Source organism: Lottia gigantea, assembly GCF_000327385.1.
Source record: "Lottia gigantea unplaced genomic scaffold LOTGIsca_1, whole genome shotgun sequence".
NCBI classification, from domain to species: Eukaryota; Metazoa; Mollusca; class Gastropoda; family Lottiidae; genus Lottia; species Lottia gigantea.
In genome coordinates, this window is record NW_008706746.1 from 4,071,902 (window position 1) to 4,096,755 (window position 24,854).

At 32.3% G+C, this 24,854-nt stretch overlaps 2 protein-coding genes across 2 annotated transcripts; one reads left to right on the forward strand and one right to left on the reverse strand.

Annotated features, from left to right (window-relative positions):
• Nucleotides 1–219: 219 nt before the first annotated feature.
• Nucleotides 220–7,856, forward strand: LOTGIDRAFT_181165 (hypothetical protein; the record flags this gene model as incomplete). Its single annotated transcript, XM_009045619.1, has 12 exons — nucleotides 220–479; nucleotides 1,207–1,289; nucleotides 2,478–2,626; nucleotides 4,213–4,405; nucleotides 4,627–4,697; nucleotides 4,853–4,954; nucleotides 5,186–5,264; nucleotides 5,911–6,071; nucleotides 6,478–6,567; nucleotides 6,794–6,943; nucleotides 7,359–7,487; nucleotides 7,815–7,856. Coding segments are annotated over 12 exons (1,509 nt in total), but the record flags the coding sequence as incomplete, so codon positions are not given.
• A 2,953-nt stretch (nucleotides 7,857–10,809) lies between these two features.
• On the reverse strand, nucleotides 10,810–19,053 carry LOTGIDRAFT_208351 (hypothetical protein). The gene is made up of 7 exons (XM_009045620.1): nucleotides 18,946–19,053; nucleotides 16,966–17,012; nucleotides 16,310–16,424; nucleotides 15,880–15,971; nucleotides 15,430–15,549; nucleotides 15,070–15,238; nucleotides 10,810–12,912 (listed from the first exon to the last, which is right to left on the reverse strand). Exons 1-7 carry the CDS (start codon nucleotides 18,995–18,997, stop codon nucleotides 12,854–12,856), a joined length of 654 nt encoding a protein of 217 aa, XP_009043868.1. The 5' UTR covers nucleotides 18,998–19,053; the 3' UTR covers nucleotides 10,810–12,853.
• Between the last annotated feature and the right edge of the window lie 5,801 nt (nucleotides 19,054–24,854).

Sequence of the window (24,854 nt, forward strand, 5' to 3'; positions counted from 1 at the left end):
CTTCGCTTTTTGTCTTGCATGTATGTGTTCAGATCGGTATTTTGTAGAGATACAATCTTCATCTACATAATGTAATGAATATTATGATTTTGTTCGTTTTTAGACTTTTTCTCTACAATTTTATTGACTCGCTATCAGGAAACTTATCAACAAAAAAAAAAAAAATATTTATAATCCTATAATTTAATAACCGGAAATTAGAAATGTCACGTGACAAGTATGGCGGACAGTGATGAAGATAGTTATAATTCGCCCTCCCCTTCAGAGAAAATTATTGAAACACAGGGGCCAAGAGTAGTTACAATTTACAAAACTGAGACAGGTTTCGGATTTAATGTCCGTGGACAAATAAGTGAGGGTGGGGTGTTAAAATCAATCAATGGGGTGTTGTACGCACCCCTACAACATGTCAGTGCTGTGTTGGAAGGAGGTGCAGCCCAGAGAGCTGGTATAAGGAAAGGTGACAGAATTTTAGAAGTGTAAGTTCTGATGCTATTAACTGTTACATTGAGTTGGTTCAAAACAAATATAACTAAATGTTTTTTTGAGAATCATTTTATCAAATGTTATTAAAGAAAGTTCTTGGCCTTATCATGGCTAAATTAAAACAATACAATTACAAAAAAGGTTGATAGGTCATCTGATAAACCATGACAACATCTACCATTGATCACTTGGACTTGAGATAAAAGAACATTCCTATCTTTCTTAAAGATGGGTTTAAGTATTTTCATTTATGAAAATGAAAATGCTAATACTTACATGAATAGAAAGTAGAGGTGTTCTACCAGTTTGTCTCACTTGTCCATAATTAATTGATAATTAGCTGAATAAGAATAGAATTACCAGGAGAATTACAATGATTGACCGATCAAGAAAGGTCAAAAAGCCTTTTTTTGTTAAACCAGATTGTACACACATGGACATTTATTATTACTGTATCTTAATTATATACAATAGGAACATATTGATATGATAAAGAATACACGATAATTCATTAGAAACACCAATTAATCAAATAGTTTGCTTAATTGACACCAATAAAATAAAGAAAACCATCTTTAAGCCACTATTGGCAATTTTCAACAGCAGTTTATATGGCCTTCTTCAATCATCAAAAGTTGATACTTGGGTGTCAATGTCAAATGTTAATGAAGTACCATATACAAATAAGTCATTGATAATATTTTTTATATATATTTTCAGGAACGGTTGTAATGTTGAAGGTTCAACACACAAACAAGTTGTAGATTTCATAAGATCTGGTGGTGATACCTTAACACTTACAGGTAATTACTCAGTTACAGCATGGCCATAAGTCTTTTAGACTATAGATTTAATTGTCACAGGTTTTCCAGAGGAAAGTTGCTGAAAAAACATGATTGATTTGAATCACATCACTTGAAACTTTAATAATCTGTCCTCTGATTATAAATTTATGCCATACACTATATGAAATGTGGAGCGTATATTGCTGTCACCCATGTCGTTCGGTCCGTCCACAATTGTTCGTAAACACTCTACACGGCACAATTCTTGACTGATTTCGACGAAACTTGGTATGATTGTAATCACCCAAGGATGAACCCTATTGAAAATCAGAAAAATCGAAAAATATTTACTATGAGTTATTACCCTTGTTCTTCAAACGCTCGTAAACACTCTAGAAGGTGCAATTCATGATGGATTGGATGAAACTTGGTGTGAGTGTTTTTTATCACCCAAGGATGAACCCTATTTAAAATCAGAATGATCGAAAAATAATTAGTATGAATTATTGCTCTTGTTCTTGGAAACACGTTCAATTGTAGCTCGTAAACACTCTAGAAGGCATAATTCTTGACAGATTTTGATGAAACTTGGCATGAGTGTTGGTTATCACCCACGGATAAACCCTATTGAAAATCAAAAAAATTGAAAAATATTTAGTATGAGTTATTGCCCTTGTTCTTGAAAACGCATTCTAATTTTAGCTTGTAAACACTCTAAAAGGGACAACTCTTGACGGATTTTGTCGAAACTGGGTGTGAGTGTTCGTAATCACCCAAGGATGAACCCTATTGAAAATCAGAAAAAAAGAAAACTATTTAGTATGAGTTATTGCCCTTGTTCTTGAAAACTCTTTCAATTTGTAGCTTGTAAGAAGTATAGAAGGCATGATTCTTGCTGGATTTTGACAAAACTTGGTTTTATTATTCAGTACCGCTCTGAAGATTGAATATTTGTCTTCTAGAGTTTTCACGAGCTAAAAATTGAACACGTTTTCAAGAACTAGGGCAATAACTCATACTCAGTATTATTCAGTATCACCCTAAAGAGTTCAAAAGAAGTGTATGACTGAAGGTTGAATATTTCATACTGATGATTGTTATACTGTACTGCTAAATATTTTTATTCAAAATCAAAGCTGACAGTGGGCGTACATTACCTTGCCTTAAACATTGATTTGCACTAATTTACATTATGTCTTATTACAGTGATATCGGTACCTGATCAAGTAGCAGATAAATTAGAACCAAGTGATGATTCTTCAGGTCCCTCATATATAGATTATTCTGAACGCCGTTCATTACCAATATCAATACCAGATTATCAAACAGTGGAACACGATGGGGAAAAATTTGTGGTAAGTTGTAGGATCTTTTTGCAAGATAAAAAAGTGACACCACACCTAAATAGGACAGAGTTAAAGTGAATATCGCGATTGCGATATAATATTCCAATACCTTTATTTATCTTGATACCGATATAGCACCCAGTCCTATCCTAAAAGATTTTCTATCCTAAAAGATTTTCTTTTTGAGATCTTGTTTGTTTCATTTTGGAAAGTACAAGGAAAAAGAAATATCATTAAAGACAGCTAGTCTTGAAATAAGCATCCACACATGGACATTGCCTGGTACTATTTCATAACAATCTAGTTTGAACCGGACATTTTTGTCCGGTACCAAATCAATGAAAAAATATGTTTTTCTTGTTGAAAAGATCACGTATTATCAGCAATTCTGGCCGTTGATATTGCTAACAGAAGTCAAAGCTGTGTCTTATTGAAAAATTTTTTTTTTCACGCAACGGATTATCATTTTGTAAAGCCAAAATGTTTGAAACGACAATAGAATAGTCTAGATCATGAAAGGTCTTGACACAATTAGTTCAAGTCGTTTGTCCAAATCTTTTAGTAATTTTAATTCTATAATTACTTAATATACAGTGGTGTAACCTATTTTCGTGGATGTAAGGATTCAACACTGAATTTCGTCAAAGTTAAAATGTTTTTGTTTTTTTATGTCTTAGATGTTTCCTCAGATATTCTACAAAATAATTAAAATTGGTTTATTTCGATTTTCTTTATGAATCCTTCACTTAAATAAGATACGTAGCATGATTTATTGCTAAAAGTCTTATCAACATAAGAAAATGGTTCACTTTGTGTTCCATAGAAATTTTCTGCTGACATGGAGTCCCCTAGTTGATCATGTGACTTCATTCGTTGGACTACATGATAGCAGACGACACTTGGAATTCCGATTATCGCTTGGGATTATAAGGAAATTCGGCTGACAAAAAATGGTGACGTTTGGTAATAAGTGAAATCTGCCATTTTGTATTTGTCAAAGTATACATTAATACATTTGACCTTGCTTGAAACTACTGGATTCATTCTACTAGCTGACATTGTAGAGAAAACCCATGTTTATCAAAACAAGCTAATGCGGAGGTCGCACAAGGTCGCTCATGTAAGTTATTAAACATTTCTGGAAACCACGAAAATTAGGTTACCACGAAATTAGGTTATTTGACTGTAATATTGTTGTCACCCCTGACCATTGTTTCGTCCGTCTACAATTGGCTTGAATACAGGCTAGAGAATACAGTTTTCATCTGATTTTGATGAAATGCCCTTGACTTAGTATCTGATGTAAATAGACCTGTGACTGTATTGCAGGTTAGAAAACGGCAAAGTCCAGTCCTAAATTGATGGGTTTAAAATTTAAAAAAATAAATAAACAACCCTGGTTTAAATGCAATTTTCAATTGAAAATATCGTACATTTGGTACAAAATTTCAAATGTCCGACACAAATTGAATGATGACGGTCAAAATGTCCAGCCCAATTTCTGGAGTTATTTCAATCCTTGAGACATAAAAACTAAGAGATTGATTATCTGTGGAAGTTTGATATAATTAACTTGTATTTTAATCTAATTTTAGATATTTAATATTTATATGGCTGGACGTCATTTATGTTCACGTAGATATAGAGAGTTTGATAATTTACATCATAATATAAAAAGAGAATTTCCTGATTTTAACTTTCCTAAATTACCTGGTAAAAAACTCTTCCATTTATCAGAACAACAGTTAGACCAAAGAAGACGGGGGCTTGAGCAATATTTAGAAAAAGGTAATTAGCAAACAACATCTTTTTAAAGGAATAATTTTCTTTCAGCCTAATTTCAGGTATTTGTGGTGTTTGATATCTGATGGGGAGTTCACCTGTTATTGGGGTATTGAATAGATCAATCTTTGGAACATTGTTGTTCTATTTATATTCTTCAATTGCTATTCTATATTTGACAATCCAATAGGTAGCTTTCCCTTGACAAAGTATGCAATAATTTTCAGTTTGTGCTGTTCGAGTAATAGGTGATAGTGATCTGGTCCAAGAATTTTTAGCAGCAGGTGATTCTGTAAATGTAAGTTAATTATTTTACAGTAGTTATGCTTAAGCATTTCACAAATCTAGGTGATTCTCCATGTCACAAAGTGATCTGTTCTTTGAAATAGCAATTTTTATTTTAAGGACCATTTTATTTTAATGTAACCCTACCATGTTTTCCTAATTTTTAAGGAGGACGTTAATTCTGATGTAGAATTAAAAGTTTTGTTACCAGATAGAAATATATGTTTAGTTACAATCCACCGTAATGATAATGCTGATCAAGTATATGAGGTATGTAGTTACAATCTATTTAATGATAATTGATATGAAATGTGTGGTTAAAATACATTATGTTTATAATGCTGATTAAGTATATATGAGGTATGTAGTTACAATCCAGTTAATAATTGATGTGAAATATGTGGTTAAAATCCATTGTAATGATGTAGATCTAAAACTTTTATGTTATATATTTGTTATATTTTATTTATTTATATCATAAATATTGTACTTTTTTTACAGGCAGTAGTTGTTAAATTGAATATTTCCCCAAAAGCTGCACAATGTTTTTATCTATTTGAAACAGTAGAATATAATTTTGGTAAGTTTTGTTACATCAATTTTACAATCAAGTAGGACAGGGCAATATTGGTTCAAGTGGATATCATGATATTAAAGGGACATGTGCGCTATTTTTTGTGACCAATCATACTTTAGTCCCAGAAACAGGAATTTTTGAAAGTTTGAAAGTTAAAATGGTGACTCGTTATTTTAAGATACTCTGTAAATAGAAAAAGACATATATAGAAATAGTGCATAAAATTCTTAGGTTGAAGTATTTAAAAGGATTATGTGATTTTCGTATAATTCTAGTTCTTCTTTAATATCACGATATGGGTAAATTTCAGGATATTTCTTTAGAATGGTTTTTACAGATTTTTGAAATGAAATGTTTTTTTTTCTATGTAGAACTTTTACCTGTAAGAAAAAACAATTGTCTCTTATTCTCAACTCAATCTTATGAATATTATGAAAAAAAACCCATCTGTTTCAGATATCATGTTCACTGTTCAAATTGTGTAGATAATTACAACCATATATCTCAATATGGGTATATTTTGGTATTTTTTAGGCAATATTACTTACGATATAAATCCCTATCCCTATCCCTAAAGTACAAAAAGAAATTTAAGAATTTGTAACACAGAAATGTACTGTTGAATATCTGTTACTTTATGTCATTGTAGAAAGAAAACTTCAACCCCACGAGTTACCTCACAATATTTATATCCAGAATTACAGTACCGCCACAGCTACGTGTATTACTCTACAAAGATGGTACTTCTCTCCGGCTAAAGAAATGGCATTAAAAGCTGATGAAAGAGCCCTGTCCTATTTATTTTGGCTGGTAAGTTGCTGAAAATGAATTAATGCATGTGATCTTATTTCATATTTAGAAATAAACAATGAATATGTTTTTTTTTATCGTGCTTGTTCTTGAAATCACTTGTACAGTGCACTGGATGCAGTTTACTTTGTCTTGGTTTGTGATTAACCTCAGATTTCCTCATTTCTGTTTTGTGAGCCTTAATGATATTTTATTTTAATTCAAAAAAGTTATTTTTTATGTTTAGCTGGACACTGTTGTTATTGATATCTTGTCAGGTTTATGAAAATTTTTGGATCATGAAACATATATCATTCTTCTTCTAATAATTAAAGGATTGGTTCTGTGGCATTATCTCACTGTAAATGCTATGAAAATCTGAAGCTAACTATCCTGTGAAAATTTACAAACTATTTGTCTATTACAGACTGTAGATGATATCAGTAGAGGTAACATAAAAACTGGTGATAAATTATATGAACTAAAAGCATTGAAAGAATCCACAAAAGTACTAGAGGTAATGATTTAAGTATCTGTTTTATATTTGTGATGTTCTGTGTACGTAGGGAGATAATACAGATTTATAATTCTATAGATGTTTGTGTTCATATTGGGATGGGTTAAGTTTTTATTTGATTGAAAATCATGTCATTAATAATGTTGGTAATTATTGAATTATTCACTTGATTTTCAGTACCCTCTGATTGAAATTTATTGATGTTCAAAATATGATTACATTACAGTATTTAAAAATAGCTAAAAGGTTAGATGGTTATGGAGAAATTGTATTTCCACATTGTGCTTGTGATTCAAGAAGAGACGGCCATGTTATAGCTAGAATAGGAATGGAATGTTTTAAATTACAAGCCTGTCAAGAAAATGGAACTGCAGAGGTAGATTACTATCTTAAACAACTGTCCTCAATGCCTTTCATTTCATTCTAACCCTTAACTGAAAAGCCCTATAACTGACAGACTAAACAGCTTTCTATTTTTATAGATTCTGCAAATTCCAGGTTCAAATAAATTTCAGTCAGTTTTCAATTATTGTTGAGATTTTTAACTGGCACATGATATAATTAAAAGTTGTTGCCTTTGTCCCAGAATAATTAGATATTTTAACTTGTAACTCATCTAGTTTTCAGATGTTTTTCTTAAAATTTATTTGTATGATTATGATCCTAAAGGGGTGTGCATTTTGAATATTAACAATTTGATCGCTTTTCAGTGTCTTGGTTTTTATGATTCCACCCATTGTATTTTGCATGCTGTTTCTCACCATTTTGTTGAAGTGGACCTTTTATTTTAGTCTCAAGTCATAGAATTTTCATGGAAAGATGTTTTATCATATGAAGTGGATGAAGAGGGCATGTCATTTAATTTTGAATATCATCGTCAAGGCAAAAAACCAAGAATAGTCAAAATTTTCACTCAATATGTAAGTATGAGCACATAATATCAGAAAAAAAGAGCAAACAAGTCAGAATACAGAATTGAACTTATTGGGAGTAGACACCTTGAATATTTTTTTCTCAGATGACGCTAAAAGAGATAACTTTAGATTCAGAATATGCATTTGTCTCTCTAGATGCAAATAAGTATAATTGTTTCGAATATTTTTGAGCTTTTCATGTCATATTTTAAAGCTTTTTGCCCTATATATCAAGAGCATATAGAAATAAGGCACACTCAACCTCTGAGCATACTGTTATCAATAATATGTTCCATATACATAATAATATAAAAAAAAAATCTGTTATTTCAGTATTATTTTATGAATGATTGTTTCAATAAAGTTTATGAAGAACTAGAAGAAAAATAATGGTAGATATTTCACATTTATAATGATATTGAATAGAATGTAATTTATTTTCTAATATGATTTTCTATAACATTGTTTTCTTCCTCTCAATGTTTTCCTCTGTATTAATCTTTGTGTGGGTTGTAGTAATATGTCAAACCTCCATTTTAATTTATTGAATCCTGTAAAGCTGGATTCATGATATGTTATCCTAGTGCTAAACTGACTATCCTTTCAGTAAGAACTTCATTTCTTTCCATGATGGAATTCAATGTATATATGTTTTTTGTCTTTTTAGCTCAAATATGTTTGGACTGGTTCCAAGAAGAGTTTGTTTGTAATCTGATTATTGAGAACAATACCATTAATTCTACAAACAGAAAGTCATCTATATATCATGCAACAGCTATTGATTTTAACTATGATATATACGTACTGGATTAGATAGTGCTCGGTGTACTTATATCTTTTATTTATGGAATATATTTAATATATATTATTATATATGTATTAAGATTCCTGTTGCCAAGGTGATAGAGTTCAACTTCAGCACAAACTGATATATATTTATTTCAACTCAGCTCAGATCAAAATCAAAGACGAAGTGTTTTTACATTACAGATTTTATTTTTTATTTAGATTGTTGTTGAGATATATTTGATGTGATATAAACAAAAATAGTGGACCTTTGTACACAGAGGTTTCATGTTGTTCCCCCACAAGTTACATTAGACTGTACATTTGATGCAGTTGATGTAATAGGATTCAAAACTTAGATATGATTTTAACTGGATGCAAGTAAAAAAATTCATGAAGTCCTTGAGATTAATGCATATAACACAAATAATGCAGTCAGTTTTTTATGTAGAACTTTAGATAAGATACTAGATAAATGCAGGACTGGAAAAGCTAGTTGTAAACTATCACCCTTTTTTCAATAGCGTCAGATTATCAGGATGTGCAGTCGGCGTAAACTTGCACACTGGCTTATTTTTTTATGGTGTCAAAAAATCAGTTAGTGTGGGCCGACCTTAATTAAATCTGCTTCAACAAAGTAGAGTGTAAGTTTAAAATGAAAATCGGCATTTCTTTTTAAGAATTATTTTCAGCCAGTTTTATTTTTGTTCTCTGTTTATTTGTATCCATAGAGATACATTTAGATGAAGCTAGATTTACATATGCCGTCTTGGGTTGTCAGTTATTGCCTTTGACTTCTTAAGTTCTCATTACTGTTTACTACTTTCTAACAGCAGACATAATCTGACATACTCAATTGTAACTATTCAATTTTTTTTCATCTTATCATTATCTGTGGACACTTATTATATGCACACATCTTTCTATGTGGACGTATATTGTCGGCACCCCTGTCCATCCGTCTGTCGCTCCGTCCGTCTGTCAACATTTACTTGTAAACGCTCTAAAAACTAGAGTTTTTGATGGAATCAAATGAAATTCGATATATGTATACATATTCATAAAAAGAAGATCAAGTTCGAATTTGAGCTATTTTCGATGGTTAGAAGCAGAGTTTTTGCCCTTGCCCCAAATTGCTATTACTGTCTTAGTTTTCAACCGATTTTGATGAAACTTAAAATGGATGTTATTGGACCTAAATTGAAAGGTTTAAGAAAGTTTAGTTTACTTTTGATTAGATTTAAGGCTTTTTCAAGATTTAGGCCTCTTACGTCAGTTTTGAGGAGTTATCGCCCTTTAACCTCTATACAGTAAGTGCTTCTATCAACATCATTTGCTTGTAAACGATCTAAAAACTAGATTTTTTTATGGAATCAAAGTTCGAATTTGAGCTATTTTCGACCGTAAGAAGCAGAGTTATTGTCCTTGCCCCAAAATCTTTAATATTTACCATCCGCATGCCGCGGTGGCGTGTATGGCTGTGGTCCACTATCTTTTTTTTGTAGTTAAGATATTTTTCTATATAATGTGTACAAGTTTTATTTTGATTTTTGTATTTTCTTATTTAATAGCCACCAAAAACTTTAGTTAGGGTAATATAATTATTTATTCTTCTAAAATATAACATTTGATAGTAAACTGACAAAATAAACAAACACAGGTTTATGAAATCAGCAATTTTGTTAGGTGATATATCTGGAAAATGACGTAGATAGCAAAGGCCAAGTTAGTCGTAATCTGATCAAAGTACAGCTTTAAATAGTGGGTTGCAATTTACAACTGACTGAATCCAAAAAAATAATGCATTTCTAGATGTTTATATTTTATTAAATTACTTCACACTTTATTTTTTTAAATTTACTTCATTAATTTAATACAAATTGGTTATTATATCTAAAAAAAAATCAAGCCCACTTGTTGAAAGTCAATTTCAATAATCAATTCTTTATAAAACATGATCCAGCTCCTATTGAACCTGGTATCAGTTTGGCTTAATTTATGAACACTCTTAGCGTCATTAGATTCAGAAAGATCATGATATTGACAGAAAATGACAAGACAATAGAGCTGTATTTAGATCAGAATGAGTCCATGTAAGTGAAAGTTCAAATTTTGTTTATCATTTTGTGATTTTTTACGAAGTGTAATAAATGGCAATATTTTTAGTTAGATGCTTTGATATATTTATATTTCGTTTCATACCATAAATTTTTCAAACCAACAGAAATATGTGTAAGATAACTAAAACCCCTTTTCAACAACATACAGTGGACAAATTGTATTTGTTATAATATGTGTTAAAAGCTAATAATAAAATAGCATCAAATATTTCTTTTGTGTTGTATTTTGGCTTAATACTGGGTCAAATTTCTTTTCATATATTATAATTTACAAGAGTTGATTCAGTGGTGGCTTTATTTGGAATGACTTTCGCAGTTCTTGAGTCTTATTTGTTGCAGTTACATTTATCATCTGATTTAACACTAAGATCTTCAGTTCCTCATTACCCTTTGCTTTAAACTCCAGTTAAACATTTTTACATAAAAATCAAAAACTTTATTACCTTGAATAAAATATAAGGGTGATGTGGAGATATACAGTATATTCTATAAAATCAACTACAATGTAACTGAATAACAGATGATCTGGACCACTGAATAGTATATGCAATCTGAGTAAAATCCATAATTTGACAAGATTCTTCTTTAAACCACATCCTTTGGTATTTGGACTCATTAGCATCCAAAATCGTCGGAATTGAAAATTGCTTTTTAAAGTGGTTATACAGTGTAAGTCAGTGTTAGATCATGGATGACAAGTGGAGTTCCCAACAGAAAAAAACACAATACAAAACATTCAGTTTTGCATTTTAATCAGATTTTAGTATATTATATATATGTTCGGGTGTTCCAATATAAATTTAAAAAAAAAATGACCCAAAGTACGACTGGTAGTATCTCAGCTGTAAACTGACCTCTTTCAACAATTCTCCCAGATATACTTCAAGATGCTGTTGACTTACTGAACATGAACTGGAAGGCATTATAGTTGTCAAAGAAGATGGAGGGCACATTGAACACAGGTTGAAACAGGTAAGTTGCCTTAATATTGCCTACAATAGGTGGCAGGTGTTAGGTTGTGCTGAATAAATGAATTAAAGAAAATTTAAGAATATGCAAATAATAAGGAATGTTGAGGTATTCATATTTATATGTGCTAGCTAGAATCAACACTTCAATGATTTATTAGCATAAATTTTCTTATATCTTTAATAAATTTTCAAAGTTTGTTCTACATTAAAAAACTGATTTTAGACATTATCTTATAAAATTTAAAAAGAAATTACATATGTGAAGTGGTCTACCTCATATCTTTTCACAAAGAAACAATGATGATAAACTATCTGTAAAAAATATTTTCAGAAAAAATTAAATTCATGTCCACATGTGACAATCTTGAACATATTAATGGAGGTAACATGTCTTAAATGTGTTCAGTAAAAAATAATTGCAAAACAATCATCATTATTGTAGATCAAAGAATTTGATAATTGTTCAAAAGAACAATATAAACCAATCCCATTCCTTGAATAATTTGATTCTTGAATCCAAAGTTGATTGAGCTTTCTGAAAACAAGCTGCAGTTCTCTATCCGTTCTTAGATTATGAAAGATTCAATGACAATAAAAAAAATTATGACATAATGTATCACCTCACATAGAATACAAAAAGGAAAAAATAGAGATTTACATGATATATTAGATAACAAATACTGTCAAATATACTGAATAAATAATTATAAACATTCATAATAAAATAAATAAAACTATATATTATAAAATTTGAAGAGAGTAATTGAATAAAAATTTTAAATTTAGAAGAAATATATGTATTTTTTTAGCCTAAACTACTTATGGATTAAGTGGACTGTTTGTCTTAAAATTTACACTAGTTCCAGGATATGCATCAATATCTCATAAAAATTAGAATATATCAGAAACTTTACTTGACTGTGAAAGAGATTTTAAGCTTTTGATGTTAAATTATTTTCCATTAAGATCTCCAATACACAGAATGAAATATTCAATATTATACAAAAGTCCTTACTATTGACAAATATATAAAGTCCAATGCATAGATGACAAAATGGACAATTTAAACAGGCCTAAATCATTCTTAAAGGGATTGTAAAAAAGTTTTCTAATTTTTTTTATGTGTATTGGGGACAATGATATCCTCAATTTGCACCATGCCAATTTTCAGTTAGACATCTGTGGTTCCTTCAATTCCAATAAAACTAAGGGTTGTATGACCTCACTAGTCACATAGGCCCTTACGTAATAAAAGCATATTTTGCCATAAGTGATGTCATCAAACACTTAAATTTAGTGAAATTGCAGGACCCACAAACATCTGACTGAAAATTGTCCCCGATACATATCAATTATTTAGAAAACCTCTCAACAATTCTTTAAAAACATCACAGTCAAAGAGGCTATAGGTGACTCTTTCAGTGAATATAAATTCAATGTTAGGTGAAATGTACAAATATACAATGACATTAAAATAATATACCAGTAATAATTATTAATCTGAATCTTCTTCATCAACATAACCTTCTTCATATCTTAATGATCTATTACCAGCTACAAAATATCAAGTATTCAAATATCATCTTATTCTGACTTTTCATAACAGTTTTCAATATGCATTTTGTCAGACTACATGGAAAGCACAATGCTTATGCAGTACACAAAATCAAAGAAATGTATGGTAACGTTTTAAGTTGAGAATAAAACGATATCTAGAAGTTCAATAAACTTAAGTTTGCTATGACAAGGTTTAAATTGAAGTTATAGCACGATTTAGTCTGTAAATGTATAGAAAGAAGGGATCTACTGAAGTTTTCTGCACACACTAACATGTTAACAATGTAACAAAAATAACTTAAACTTAAAATGGATGTTATTGGACCTAAATCGAAAGGTTTGAGAAAGTTTAGTTCACTTCTGATTAAATTTAAGGCTTTTTCAAGATTTAGGCCTCTTATGTCAGTTTTGAGGAGTTATCGCCCTTTAACCTCTATACCGTAAGTGCTTCTATCAACACCAATTGCTTGTAAACACTCTTAAAACTAGTGTATAGAATATTTACCATCCGCATGCCGTGGTGGGCGTATACGACTGTGGTCCACTATCTTTTGGGCTAAATTTTTCATGATATATCATCTCAAGGTCACGAGGGCCACAAGGTCAAATTCAAGGTCAAATTCAAGGTCAAAGTCCTTGGTCATCACTGTTTAAAACACTCCTATGTAAAAAAAATAAGGGCAGATTTGGAATCCCTGTGCAATTTCCTTTTTGGAAAAACTTACTTCAGCTTACTTCAGCTATCGGTTATTGAGCTATGGTCACACCGAAATCCCCCAAATTAGGTGGACCATATCTCGGGAACAGTTAGTCAGATCAAGCTAAAAATTAGAATATCAGCTTTTTCAGCCCAAATAAGCATATAAACCAAATTTCAGCAAAATCAAAGGGGGTACAGTTTACCTCATTGGGTGATTTGACATGAAATGACCCTATTTGGGATCTAATTTTATAGGTCATGATTTTGTTTTTGTTGTCGTATAACCAGGAGTATTATTAATTGCCTTGTTGTTATTTTGCACATTTTAATTTTATTTTCTAAAAGGTTACTTGAAGCAGTATTCGAAAAGGTCGTCCTTTTTCGTCACTTTAATATTCACCCTATGCAGGTGAAGGCTTCATGAATTTTCCATAAATAAATTTACAGAAATCTGCAGAATTTGATGTTTTACAGAACATCTATGGTCAAAACTGGAAGCTTTTTATTTGGCATGCTATGCAGCAGAACTTTAGTAGGAGCATTTGCAAAGATAAAGCAAAAGTTTGGCCAACATCTTGATGCAGATGAAGTTGAAAGTATTGACAACTAGTTACCAGGAAGCTCTTTAACAGCTGAATGCACCTTTTCTATCCTGAAACGAGTCAAATCTCGAATACTTCCTAAGCAGCTATGACAGGTGTGGCACCACACAGGGTATGCTTACTCTTCTATACACCTGATAATACTTCCTCACTTACGAGTGATGTACTTCCTCACATGAAAAGTTCAATAGCTGCTTCTAACTTTTCGCCAATATATTGTTTGAATTTTGGGTTTCGTTTTGCGGTTCAGACCTCAACAGCGCTACTGTACGGTTTCCAACGCTCCCTTCACACACAATAAAAACACCTTTCCACAGTGAAGAAGTTAGAACTGTCAAAAGCAATAATTCAAACACTGAACTGAGCAATATTCAGATTCTATATTCTTATCAAGAATTAATCTATCTTAGCTACCATAAGGTATAAGTTAAAATTGCTATTTTGTGTATTATTGACTAACATGTTTTATGTTTTATTATTGGATTGTACAAAAGGCCCAGTAGTATTGGGGGTGCCAAAATGATTTCTGCCCCTTCAGCCAATTGGGAGCCACAACACCACTGCTTTCAAATCTGACATAAACTTTATACAGTCCTTGTCTGCCATCTTGGAAAATGGCCACCATATTGAAAATATCACGTGGCTTATGGAATTTTTTATTGAAAGGACAGTTATTATTACTATAACTTTGCCAATTTCATCTTGCATCATAAACTGTAACATTTTTCACTATCCTGCTGGGCTAAATTCTAAAAAGTCTAAGAGATAACTGCAATGAATTTTCTTAGTCAATTATTTTGCTTCGTTAAAAAAAATGATCTAAGATGTCATGTAGATAAGAAAGAACCTTACCTGCTTCTCTTAATAATGCTGCTGTTTCAGGATCTTTAGCTAATTCACTAGGTAATTTGTCATCGTTGTTACGTATATTAGGGTTAGCTCCTACATTTAATAATATCTCTACAGCAGCACTGTGATTCTTCCATGCTGCAGAATGTAATGGTGTATCACCTAGTTTATTCTGTAAACAAATGAAAAGAATTCATAAATCTTATAGCACAACAGTAAAGCTAAATTAATAATTTTGGCATAACATTTTTTATATAGAAGTTTTAAGCACAAAGCTCAAAATGTTCAAGTTATGTATCTAAAAAATTTCGCTGGTTAAAATAGTCATTGTTAAAGTACATCTGTACTGAATTATTATCTTACTTTTACATCTACTTGACAATTAGCAACATTAAGCAAAGCTTTTAAACATTCAATATGACCACCATGAGCAGCCCAATGTAATGGTATTGAACCTGCTTTATCTAAACCATTAACAGATACCTATAATAAATAAAACCTATCAAATAATATTTATTATATAATATATAATAATAATTTTCACTAGATTATAATTTGAGGACTCTCAACTTGCAGATCTCCTATTCACTTTGTTGAAAACTGAGTTTCACACTCAAGAAATAAAAGATGAAATATGAATAGATCTTCAGCTCAGATTGATGGCTTTAAATCTTTGCCTTGTTTTCTCAACCTTCGTTTTCAGATAGAAACTAGGTATGCATAGAACTGTTAAAAAACTATATGCTGTGTAATGTCTGATCAGAGTTCTGCAAAACATCTGTCATATACTAAATCTTATTTGAAATGGCTTACCCTATTTCCAATACACTCCATTAAAAAATCCATATTTCCTCTTTTAGCTGCCTCATGCAGTGGATGATCTATAGACTCTGTGTTTTCACTCACTGAATTCATTAAAGAAGGAAATGAAATGTACCCGATTGAAGACTGATGAAGAAACAAATTATACAAAAAGTTTTATAGCTCAAACATCTTAATTGCCTCTATGTAATCTTTGGCTTGGACATTTATCTGATATATCAAAGGGAAGTTTGTTTTCATGATAAATATGGTTTGCCTAGGTCAAATCTGGGCATGTCTGATGGTTGATATCACATGGAAGTGTGAATGGTACAAATAGGTACAATATATAAAACCTATGTGAATTGGAATCCCATAAAGCCATTGCCGGGTGACAAATTTTGTTGTTTGTATCCTCAAGCAGTATTCATATTTTACCTACCATAATTACTTGGTATCAAACCCACTTTTTTACCACATTTAGCTTTCCACCAATCACTATTTGTCATATCTATTATATACAATAAATCTCCTTCATCAAAAGTTAACTCATCAGCCTTAAATATAAAAATAGTCATTCTCTATTACCTACGGAGCCCCTAAGGCACAATAGTAAACATATTTATTTATTATTTCATTTAAACGAAATAATTATTTCGTTTAAACGAAATAAAAAGATGGGTTAATTATTTCGTTTAAACGAAATAGACGAAAAAATTAATTCGTTTAAACGAAATAAACATAGTGTATTTCGTTAAAACGAAATAATTATTTCGTTAACATTTCGTTTTAACGAAATAAATGATGTTATTTCGTTTAAACGAATTAATTATTTCGTTAAACGAAATAATAAATAAATATGTTTACAATTGCGCCTTAGGGGCTCCGTAATTACCACTTATTTCACAAATTTTCATAGTTATTTTGGTAATAAAACAGATTCAATTTTTTTCATAAAAAGAATGAGCATTTCTTAATTTGGAGATACCAATATTTTTCACTTATACAATTAAACTGTTCAGAGCTGAAGTAGTAATAAGATCAAATATTGGTTGGGGTGTAAATTTGATGGAACTTGTAATTGTGAAATGTACTAACCTGTTGAGCTTCATAACGAAACATGGCTTGAACAACTTTAACTTGACCTGAAAAAAGATTTAAAATCTTACTACTTTGGCTATACCAGGTTTCTGATGTTTTTCTTGTCAGATTGTTTCTTATTGAGTACTTAAATTAAGTAGTTTGTCAATACACCTTTTTTTCTTAAATGTCTAGCTGTCAAGGGATCTTTCTTCACTTACAGTTATACAGCCTGTGGTGTTAGATGGTGATGAGAACATAGTCTCATGAAAGCACTGGCCTAGGTCGCAAAGTAAAGATTTATGATAAAACAAGGTGCAAGTTAAAGGTTAAGATAATTAGATATGTTAACTAAGGATGTCTCTGTAATACTATCTGTGGTAGTATCATTTCTTTAGCTGAAACATTCTTCTGATATATCAATAATCATCTCAAGATTTAAGGCTATTGAGGGTTAAGTCTACCATGGACTAGGATATTACTGAAATTTTTATTTCTTCTGTAAGCTGTAACAAGTCTCTTGCTGTAGACATGAGGATATTGGTCTTGGAGATTCTGGTAGTGGCGTCTGATGATATGAGAGGCATTAGTGGCAGTATGATTGTAGGTGGTAACGCAGGGTATTATCTGGTTGTCGTGTTGAATATTTAAACCATTAGGATATACTGTTGAAGTTGGTCCATCCAATAACTCTCGCGTTGTAATCTTCTTTGCTTTGGCTTGATATCCGGCATAGGTTGTATCTTTTCAATAGGCATAATCAACAAGTCTTCAATGGAATGGTCGGGTTGGTTAAAGTGATTGGAAATTGGTCTGTTTTTGGCGCGTTCTTTGTTTCTCCAATATTATACAGTGGTATAACCTATTTTCGTGGATATAAGGATTCAATACGGAATTTCTTCAAAGTTAAAAAAACAAATTTTTTTTTTATGTCTTAGATGTTTCCTCAGATATTCTGCAAAATAATTAAAATTGTTTTTTTTCGATTTTCTTTATGAATCCTTCACTTTGACCCATATTTCATGAGCAACCATCTCGGCAACGGCGGCAGAATGCATCATCTATTTTCGTGTACAATGTTTGATCTTTTAATAAGTCGAGAAAAACACGTTGTATGGATACCAGGTGGTATAATTAACTTCTCTTAGTATTTATCTTTAATACCAATTCATTATAACTAGTGACAATTCCTTCAAAGAACCACGATTTTTAAAAAAATTAGTGACTGACAAAATAAGATACATAGCGTGATTTATTGCTAAAAGTCACTCAAAGAACATAAGAATATGGCCCACTTTGTGTTCAAAAGAAATTTTCTGCTTACACGGAATCCGCTAGTTTGATCATGTGACTTCATTCGTTTGACTACATTCTAGCAGACGACACTTGGAATTCCGATTACAGCTTGGGATTATAAGGAAATTCGGCCGATAAAAAAATGGTGACGTTTGGTAATAACTGAAATCCGCCATTTTGTATTTGTCAAAGTATACGTTAATACATTTTACCTTGCTTGAAACTACTGGATTCATTCTACTAGCTGACATTGTAGAGATAACACATGTTTATCAAAACAAGCTAATGCGGAGGTCAAGCGAGGTCGCACATGTAAATCATTAATCATTTCCAGAAATCCACAAATGATTGGTTTCCACGAAATTAGGTTACTTGACTGTACTGTATGTCGCATTTTTTACATGAAATTAGGTAAATCAGATTTTGATCTCCAAATGAAATATGTAAGATGACTATATTAGTACATAATCAGTCAAATATATATCTATTAGATAGAATAAAAAGTTGGCAAAGTAATATTTATTTTGCAAATTCATAAAACATGTAATAGTTTTGGTAAATATAAAAAAAATTTTTACAAGTTTAGATTTTCATGCAAATGTTATTGACTTTTCAACAGGAAAAACAAACATCATAACATTAGCAGTTGTTTAGTTCTTAAAGGTCGACAACAATATAATAGTTTTAACACATCAGTATTACCTGGTTTTGGTACCAATGGTGGGGGCCTTGTTGGTTTTGGTCTGTTTGCCATTACACTTTTTTTTTTAAAAATTGTCTTCCGCAATAAAATAATGATGAACTTTTACTCGGCGACAAAATATCACTTACGTCTTGTTGATCGAGATCATTCTGAAGTCTTCGTTTTTGAAACACACACAAATTCCTCGGTGGCTCTTTTGTTGAAATTCTAAGAAATCTCAAAATTAGATTGCATCCACTCTTTTTCCACCCTTTTTTTATGTTAAATTATTCACATGTATTTCGTATTTTTAACCTAGGTTATACATATTAGCCTGCTCTGAGAAGCATGTATTCAGATGAACTTGCTAATAGGCCTAGTAGCCTATTATAAAAGTCTACATATCTATAACACAATTTCGGAATAAATAAGGCTTCTCTGTGTGTAGGCCTAGTTGATGGCTATCGATATTAGATTCTACCCCTAGCCAAATATATATAAATTTATATAATATATAATATATATAAGTCACACAATTATGGATCATGACCTCCATAAAAATATAATAGTTGTCATTAAACGAAGTAGCGCCCCTTTAATAACAATAAAGACATCGTCTTTGTCGGTTTAAAGATATTCGAACCAGATATATATGGACTTTTATTCACAACGGTGCATGGTAATAAATTAAATTATGTTACCATTTTTTCCGTATGCTAACGTTTTAAAAAAAAATCTTTCAAATATTGTCAATCAAATCTTGTAAATTTATTTTGTACAAATTCAGGAACCAGAAACGTCTGACAGAATAAAGGATCGAAATATGGAATGGCAAAATGTTACCGACAACAAACTGTAAGATGCACAAATTTGTAGATCCAGGCCTATGCGTCATTTTTTAACCGTGCTGAATAGATTTACTTTTTTGCAATCTGAGATTATGTTAGGTAGTTCTTTTCATAGTAAATAGAAGTGTAAACTAAGGAGAGTGTTTAGGAAATGCGGACGATATCCCCTCTCCAAACAGCACGAGGAGGTACCCTTAAGAAAATACCACTCATAAAATCGCGAAATACATCATCGTAGCCTGAAGACGAGGTTTTCCGTTGTCATATCAAGGAAGTATGACAAAATGGGGATGGTTTGGACACATGTATTAAGGATTAGATTAGATTAGATACCATGCAACTGTATAGCCATTTACATAGGCGAAACATGCAGATCCCTCTGCACCAAAAACGAAGATGCAAAATCCACCTTATCTGAACACCTCATAAAGTTTCCAATCCACAAAATCCAATGGCAAGACCAATCCATCATAGCCTCCAGCCTCCCCAACAAGCAACAACGACGAATTCGAGAAGCTCTAGCTATTCAGAGACGCTTTCCAGAGATCAACTGCGACAATGGACAGTACATTTCCAAGATATGGCTGTTATGTTTTATTCTCTTGCCATTACATCTGATGACGACACGTGAATGTTGTGTTGAAACGTTAAAATGTGCCCAACCTTATTAAAAGATAGTGGACCACAGCCATATACGCCCACCACGGCATGCGGATGGTAAAAACGAAACATCCATTTTAAGTTTCATCAAAATCGGTTGAAAACTAAGAGAGTAATAGCAATTTGGGACAAGGGCAATAACTCTGCTTTTAACGGTCGAAAATAGCTCAAATTTGAACTTGATGTTCGTTTTATGAATATGTATACACATACCGAATTTCATTTGATTCCTTCAAACACTCTAGTTTTTTTAGAGCGTTTACGAGCAATTGATGTTGATAAAAGCACTTACTGTATGGAGGTTAATGGGCGATAACTCCTCAAAACGGACGAAAGTGGCCTAAATGTTGAAAAAGCCTTAAATTCAATCAGAAGTAAACTAAACTTTCTCAAACCAAAACTTTCGATTTAGGTCCAATAACATCAATTTGAAGTTTCATCAAAATCGGCTGAAAACTAAGAGAGTAATAGCATATTCAAGATTTTGGGGCAAGGGCGATAACTCTGCTTCTAACGGTCGAAAATAGCTCAAATTCGAACTTGATCTCCGTTTTATGAATATGTATACACATACCGAATTTCATTTGATTCTATCAAAAACTCTAGTTTTTAGAGCGTTTACCAGCAAACGTTGCCGGCGGACGGACCGATGGACGGACATGGGTGCCGACAATATACGTCCACATTGAGAGATGTGGGCGTATAACCAGACACAAAATTATTGTCTTACTCAACACACTACTTATAACACAAGAGTTATGAAAATATCGACTTTGTTTCAAATTCTCTTTCAAACACACACACTATTTGTTCTGACAAAATTCAGATTTATCAAAGGATGGTCAAATAACTACCACTGTCACAGACAATCGGTCAATATTTTATGTATTTTGAGTGTGGGAAAACGATAACAGCATGAATTTTTATTACTTTTTTTTTAATTATTCAAAATTGAATTAAAGTTATTTAAAGTTAAAGGAATTACCTAATTGAAACTGATTCTTGATTTTTTTTTCATTCGTCATTATAATGGTTGTAGGCTACGCATATTGGCCGCACTCAAAGGTCCTTTAAGTTTAGCTATTATGATAATCAATGTGTGAGACAATAAACTGTGGCATTCAGCTCCTCATACTGGTAATCACTGTTGATTAGTTTTATCCTTATACGTCAATTGTATGTAAATAAACGTTAAAATGTTACAACTGTTTTCTAATTTACTATTGGCGTCCTAGATAGCTATCTCACGTGCATCGTGAACTTACTTAACTATTAGCGTCATATAAAAGCTCACACACACGTTCGAATTTAAATCGACTGACAACAAATTATGTCGGATTCAGATGAACTTTTCCTCACCCAGAGTACTTTTTCTGAAGATGCGCAAAATACTTTCGACTCCGGCGATGTAAGCCCAAGGTTTGAAGACTTTCTGGACAACATGGTAGCCCCTGTGGGTAACTTTAATTTTGGGCATTCACTTGACGTATACCACATTAGTTCGTCTGATGAAGAACTACTTCAGACCACTTAACAATTTGAAGCAGGCAATGATCAATCAACTGAAGGGAGCAGAGTAGAGCAGAGTATCCCCCAGTCACCAATTAAATGTTCGACAACAGGTAGATTTGGGCAACCGTTGTCCAAAATTGAAATGACCTCATTGAAAAGAGTTGTGATCAACAAAAATACAGAAAAAAGGTGTCAGTGGGCAGTGCTGATTTTTGATTCCTGGAACGGAGAGCGACACGGAATTCGAAATAATATTGGTGAAAAACTGTTGGAACTGAATGACAATGACCTTTGTGGTCAATTACTATTGTTCTTGACGAGAGTGAAAATCAAAGAGGTGGCGATTATCAAGGGAATACAATTCACGAAATATTAATTTCCATACAGTATTTCATGAGAAAAAATGGAGGAAATATTAATTTTAATACAGATTTCAACTTTTTACCACTGCGAAAGATATTAGATGCTAAAATGCGGTCATTGGCACAAAGTGGAATAGAAAAAAGGCGGATATAATAACAAGAGATCAGGAGGACATCATCTGGGAACAGGGCCTTTTGGGTGAAGACACGTCCCAAAAGTTAATAGACACTGTGTTTTATCTGAATCGTATCAACTTTTGTTTACGAGGCGGCGAAAAACACCACTCGTTAAAAATCGGCGATAAATTAAATTTCAGCATCATATAATATGGAATGGTGTAAAACATTTAAAATATATTAAAGGGCTGTCAAAGACGAATAATGGCGGATTTTTACACAGAGATCTCACACCGAAAACTGTCGAAATTGGACCAAACCAAGAAAAACCAGCCAGATGTCTTGTTCGGTTATACGAAAAGTATATGTCTCTAAGGTGAGTTATAATTATAATAAATTGCTATGTTTAAAGTGTAAATTCGAAAACATAAAAATGTCTAAATAAATAACGAATATGCACCGAATATGCGTACATTTCGGCTTCGAGTATAAAAGCCCCGTCAGCTGTGCGCCAAAAGGTAAGTTTGTTTGTTTGTAGTCCGGGGGATGATCTACATTCCAGTCAATCATTCGTTGTGTAATATGTGAACCATTTATGTTTATGATTTAATAGTGGCGAACTCATTGACGTAGTGGCGAACTCATTGACAGAGTGGCGAACTCATTGACAGAGTGGCGAACTCATTGACAGAGTGGCGAACTCATTGACGGAGAGACGAACTCATTGACGGAGTGGCGAACTCATTGACGGAGTGGCGAACTCATTGACGAAGTGACGAACTCACTGACGTACTGACGTATGAGGTAGCTCTTATGCATACACGCCTTATTCATCCGTCACTCAGTCAATGAATCGGTAGCTCCGTCATTCATTGCCATTGGCTTAATCCGTGATTGGCGTCAGTCCGTCAATCATCCAAGTGACGTAGTGGCGAACTCATTGACGGAGTGGCGAACTCATTGACGGAATGACGAACTCATTGACGGAGTGGCGAACTCATTGACGGAGTGACGAACTCATTGACGAAGTGACGAACTCACTGACGTATGAGGAAGCCCTAGCCACGGTAAACATTTCATCCGTCATTCGTCGATGCTACCTTACAAAATTACGGGGCTCTATGTAAATAACAAAGCGAAAGAATACAGGCTTAAGTTTCGGTACTAGTAACGGGCTTGACGAAAACATCGACTTACTGACGGACATCAGTGCTGCTCTGATGCATTCCTTTAGTTTAGCGAAATGGCTGAATTAATCAATGCTTTTTTTTTTCGTTTTCTTTTGTAATTATTGGTGTTTCGTATTCTGTAAGGTAGCATCGACGAATGACGGATGAAATGTTTTCCCCTGTCTAGGGCTTCCTCATACGTCAGTGAGTTCGCCACTCCGTCAATGAGTTTGCCACAATGAGGTATTCATGGACTGACTCCAATCACAGATATCAATAAAGTCCGGGGGCTTTCAATTCAACCTAAAGGAATGCTAAAACTGAATGCCAATAAATTAGGTATTCAGCCCTGGATTGCTTCATACTTAACAACATCAATGAGTTCACCACTCCATCAATGGGTTCGCCATTATGCCAATGAATTTGCCACTATGTCACTGCAATGATTGACGGACTAACGTCAATGACAGATTGAAAAAAAATAGAAAATGTTCAAGGAATCTAGGAAGGCGGTGAAAAAATCTATCGCGATTTTGGTATAGTGAAAGTATAATAAAAAATTTTTATGGCACTATTAGAAGACAAAACAGTTTTCTTATTATTTGTTTTATTAAAAATAAAAGAATACCAGAATTCGACATAAAATATTACAAGTTTTTGAAAAAAATATATATTTTCACAGTTATCATAATTATGGCAAACGAGTGATGGCTATAGGCTACACTTACAAAACAGCAGCTTTAATCTCATTTATTCTTCTGTTTAAAACAATAATATAATATCTCCATTGATCACAGCACATTTCAATATGGCTTGTTACTTACAAATGCATATGTACATATTGTCTAACGCATTCAGAAGCAACAATTCGAGTGTTGGAATTTTACTTCTTTTTTCATTAAAAATACATTATAATTATGACTACAAATTTTTTCACATCATTTGTTTCATGTTAAAGAGATTGTCCAAAGGGGTTTTTTAAACTTCACATATGTATTGGGAACACTGAAAGGATAAATTTTCACCATTCCAATTTTCAATAGGACGTCTGAGGTTCATGTAATTCCCTTTCCCATCGCAAAATCTGATAAATAATGACGGTAACTAAATTATAACCAAATTAATTTCAAAACAATAATCGATGAAAGAGATAATTGTGTTCCCAAGAAAACTTTGACGCTATTTTTACCAAACAAAGATCAATAACTAAAAAAACCGTTAATTGGACATAAATCGAAGATCGAAGTTATCACCAATATAG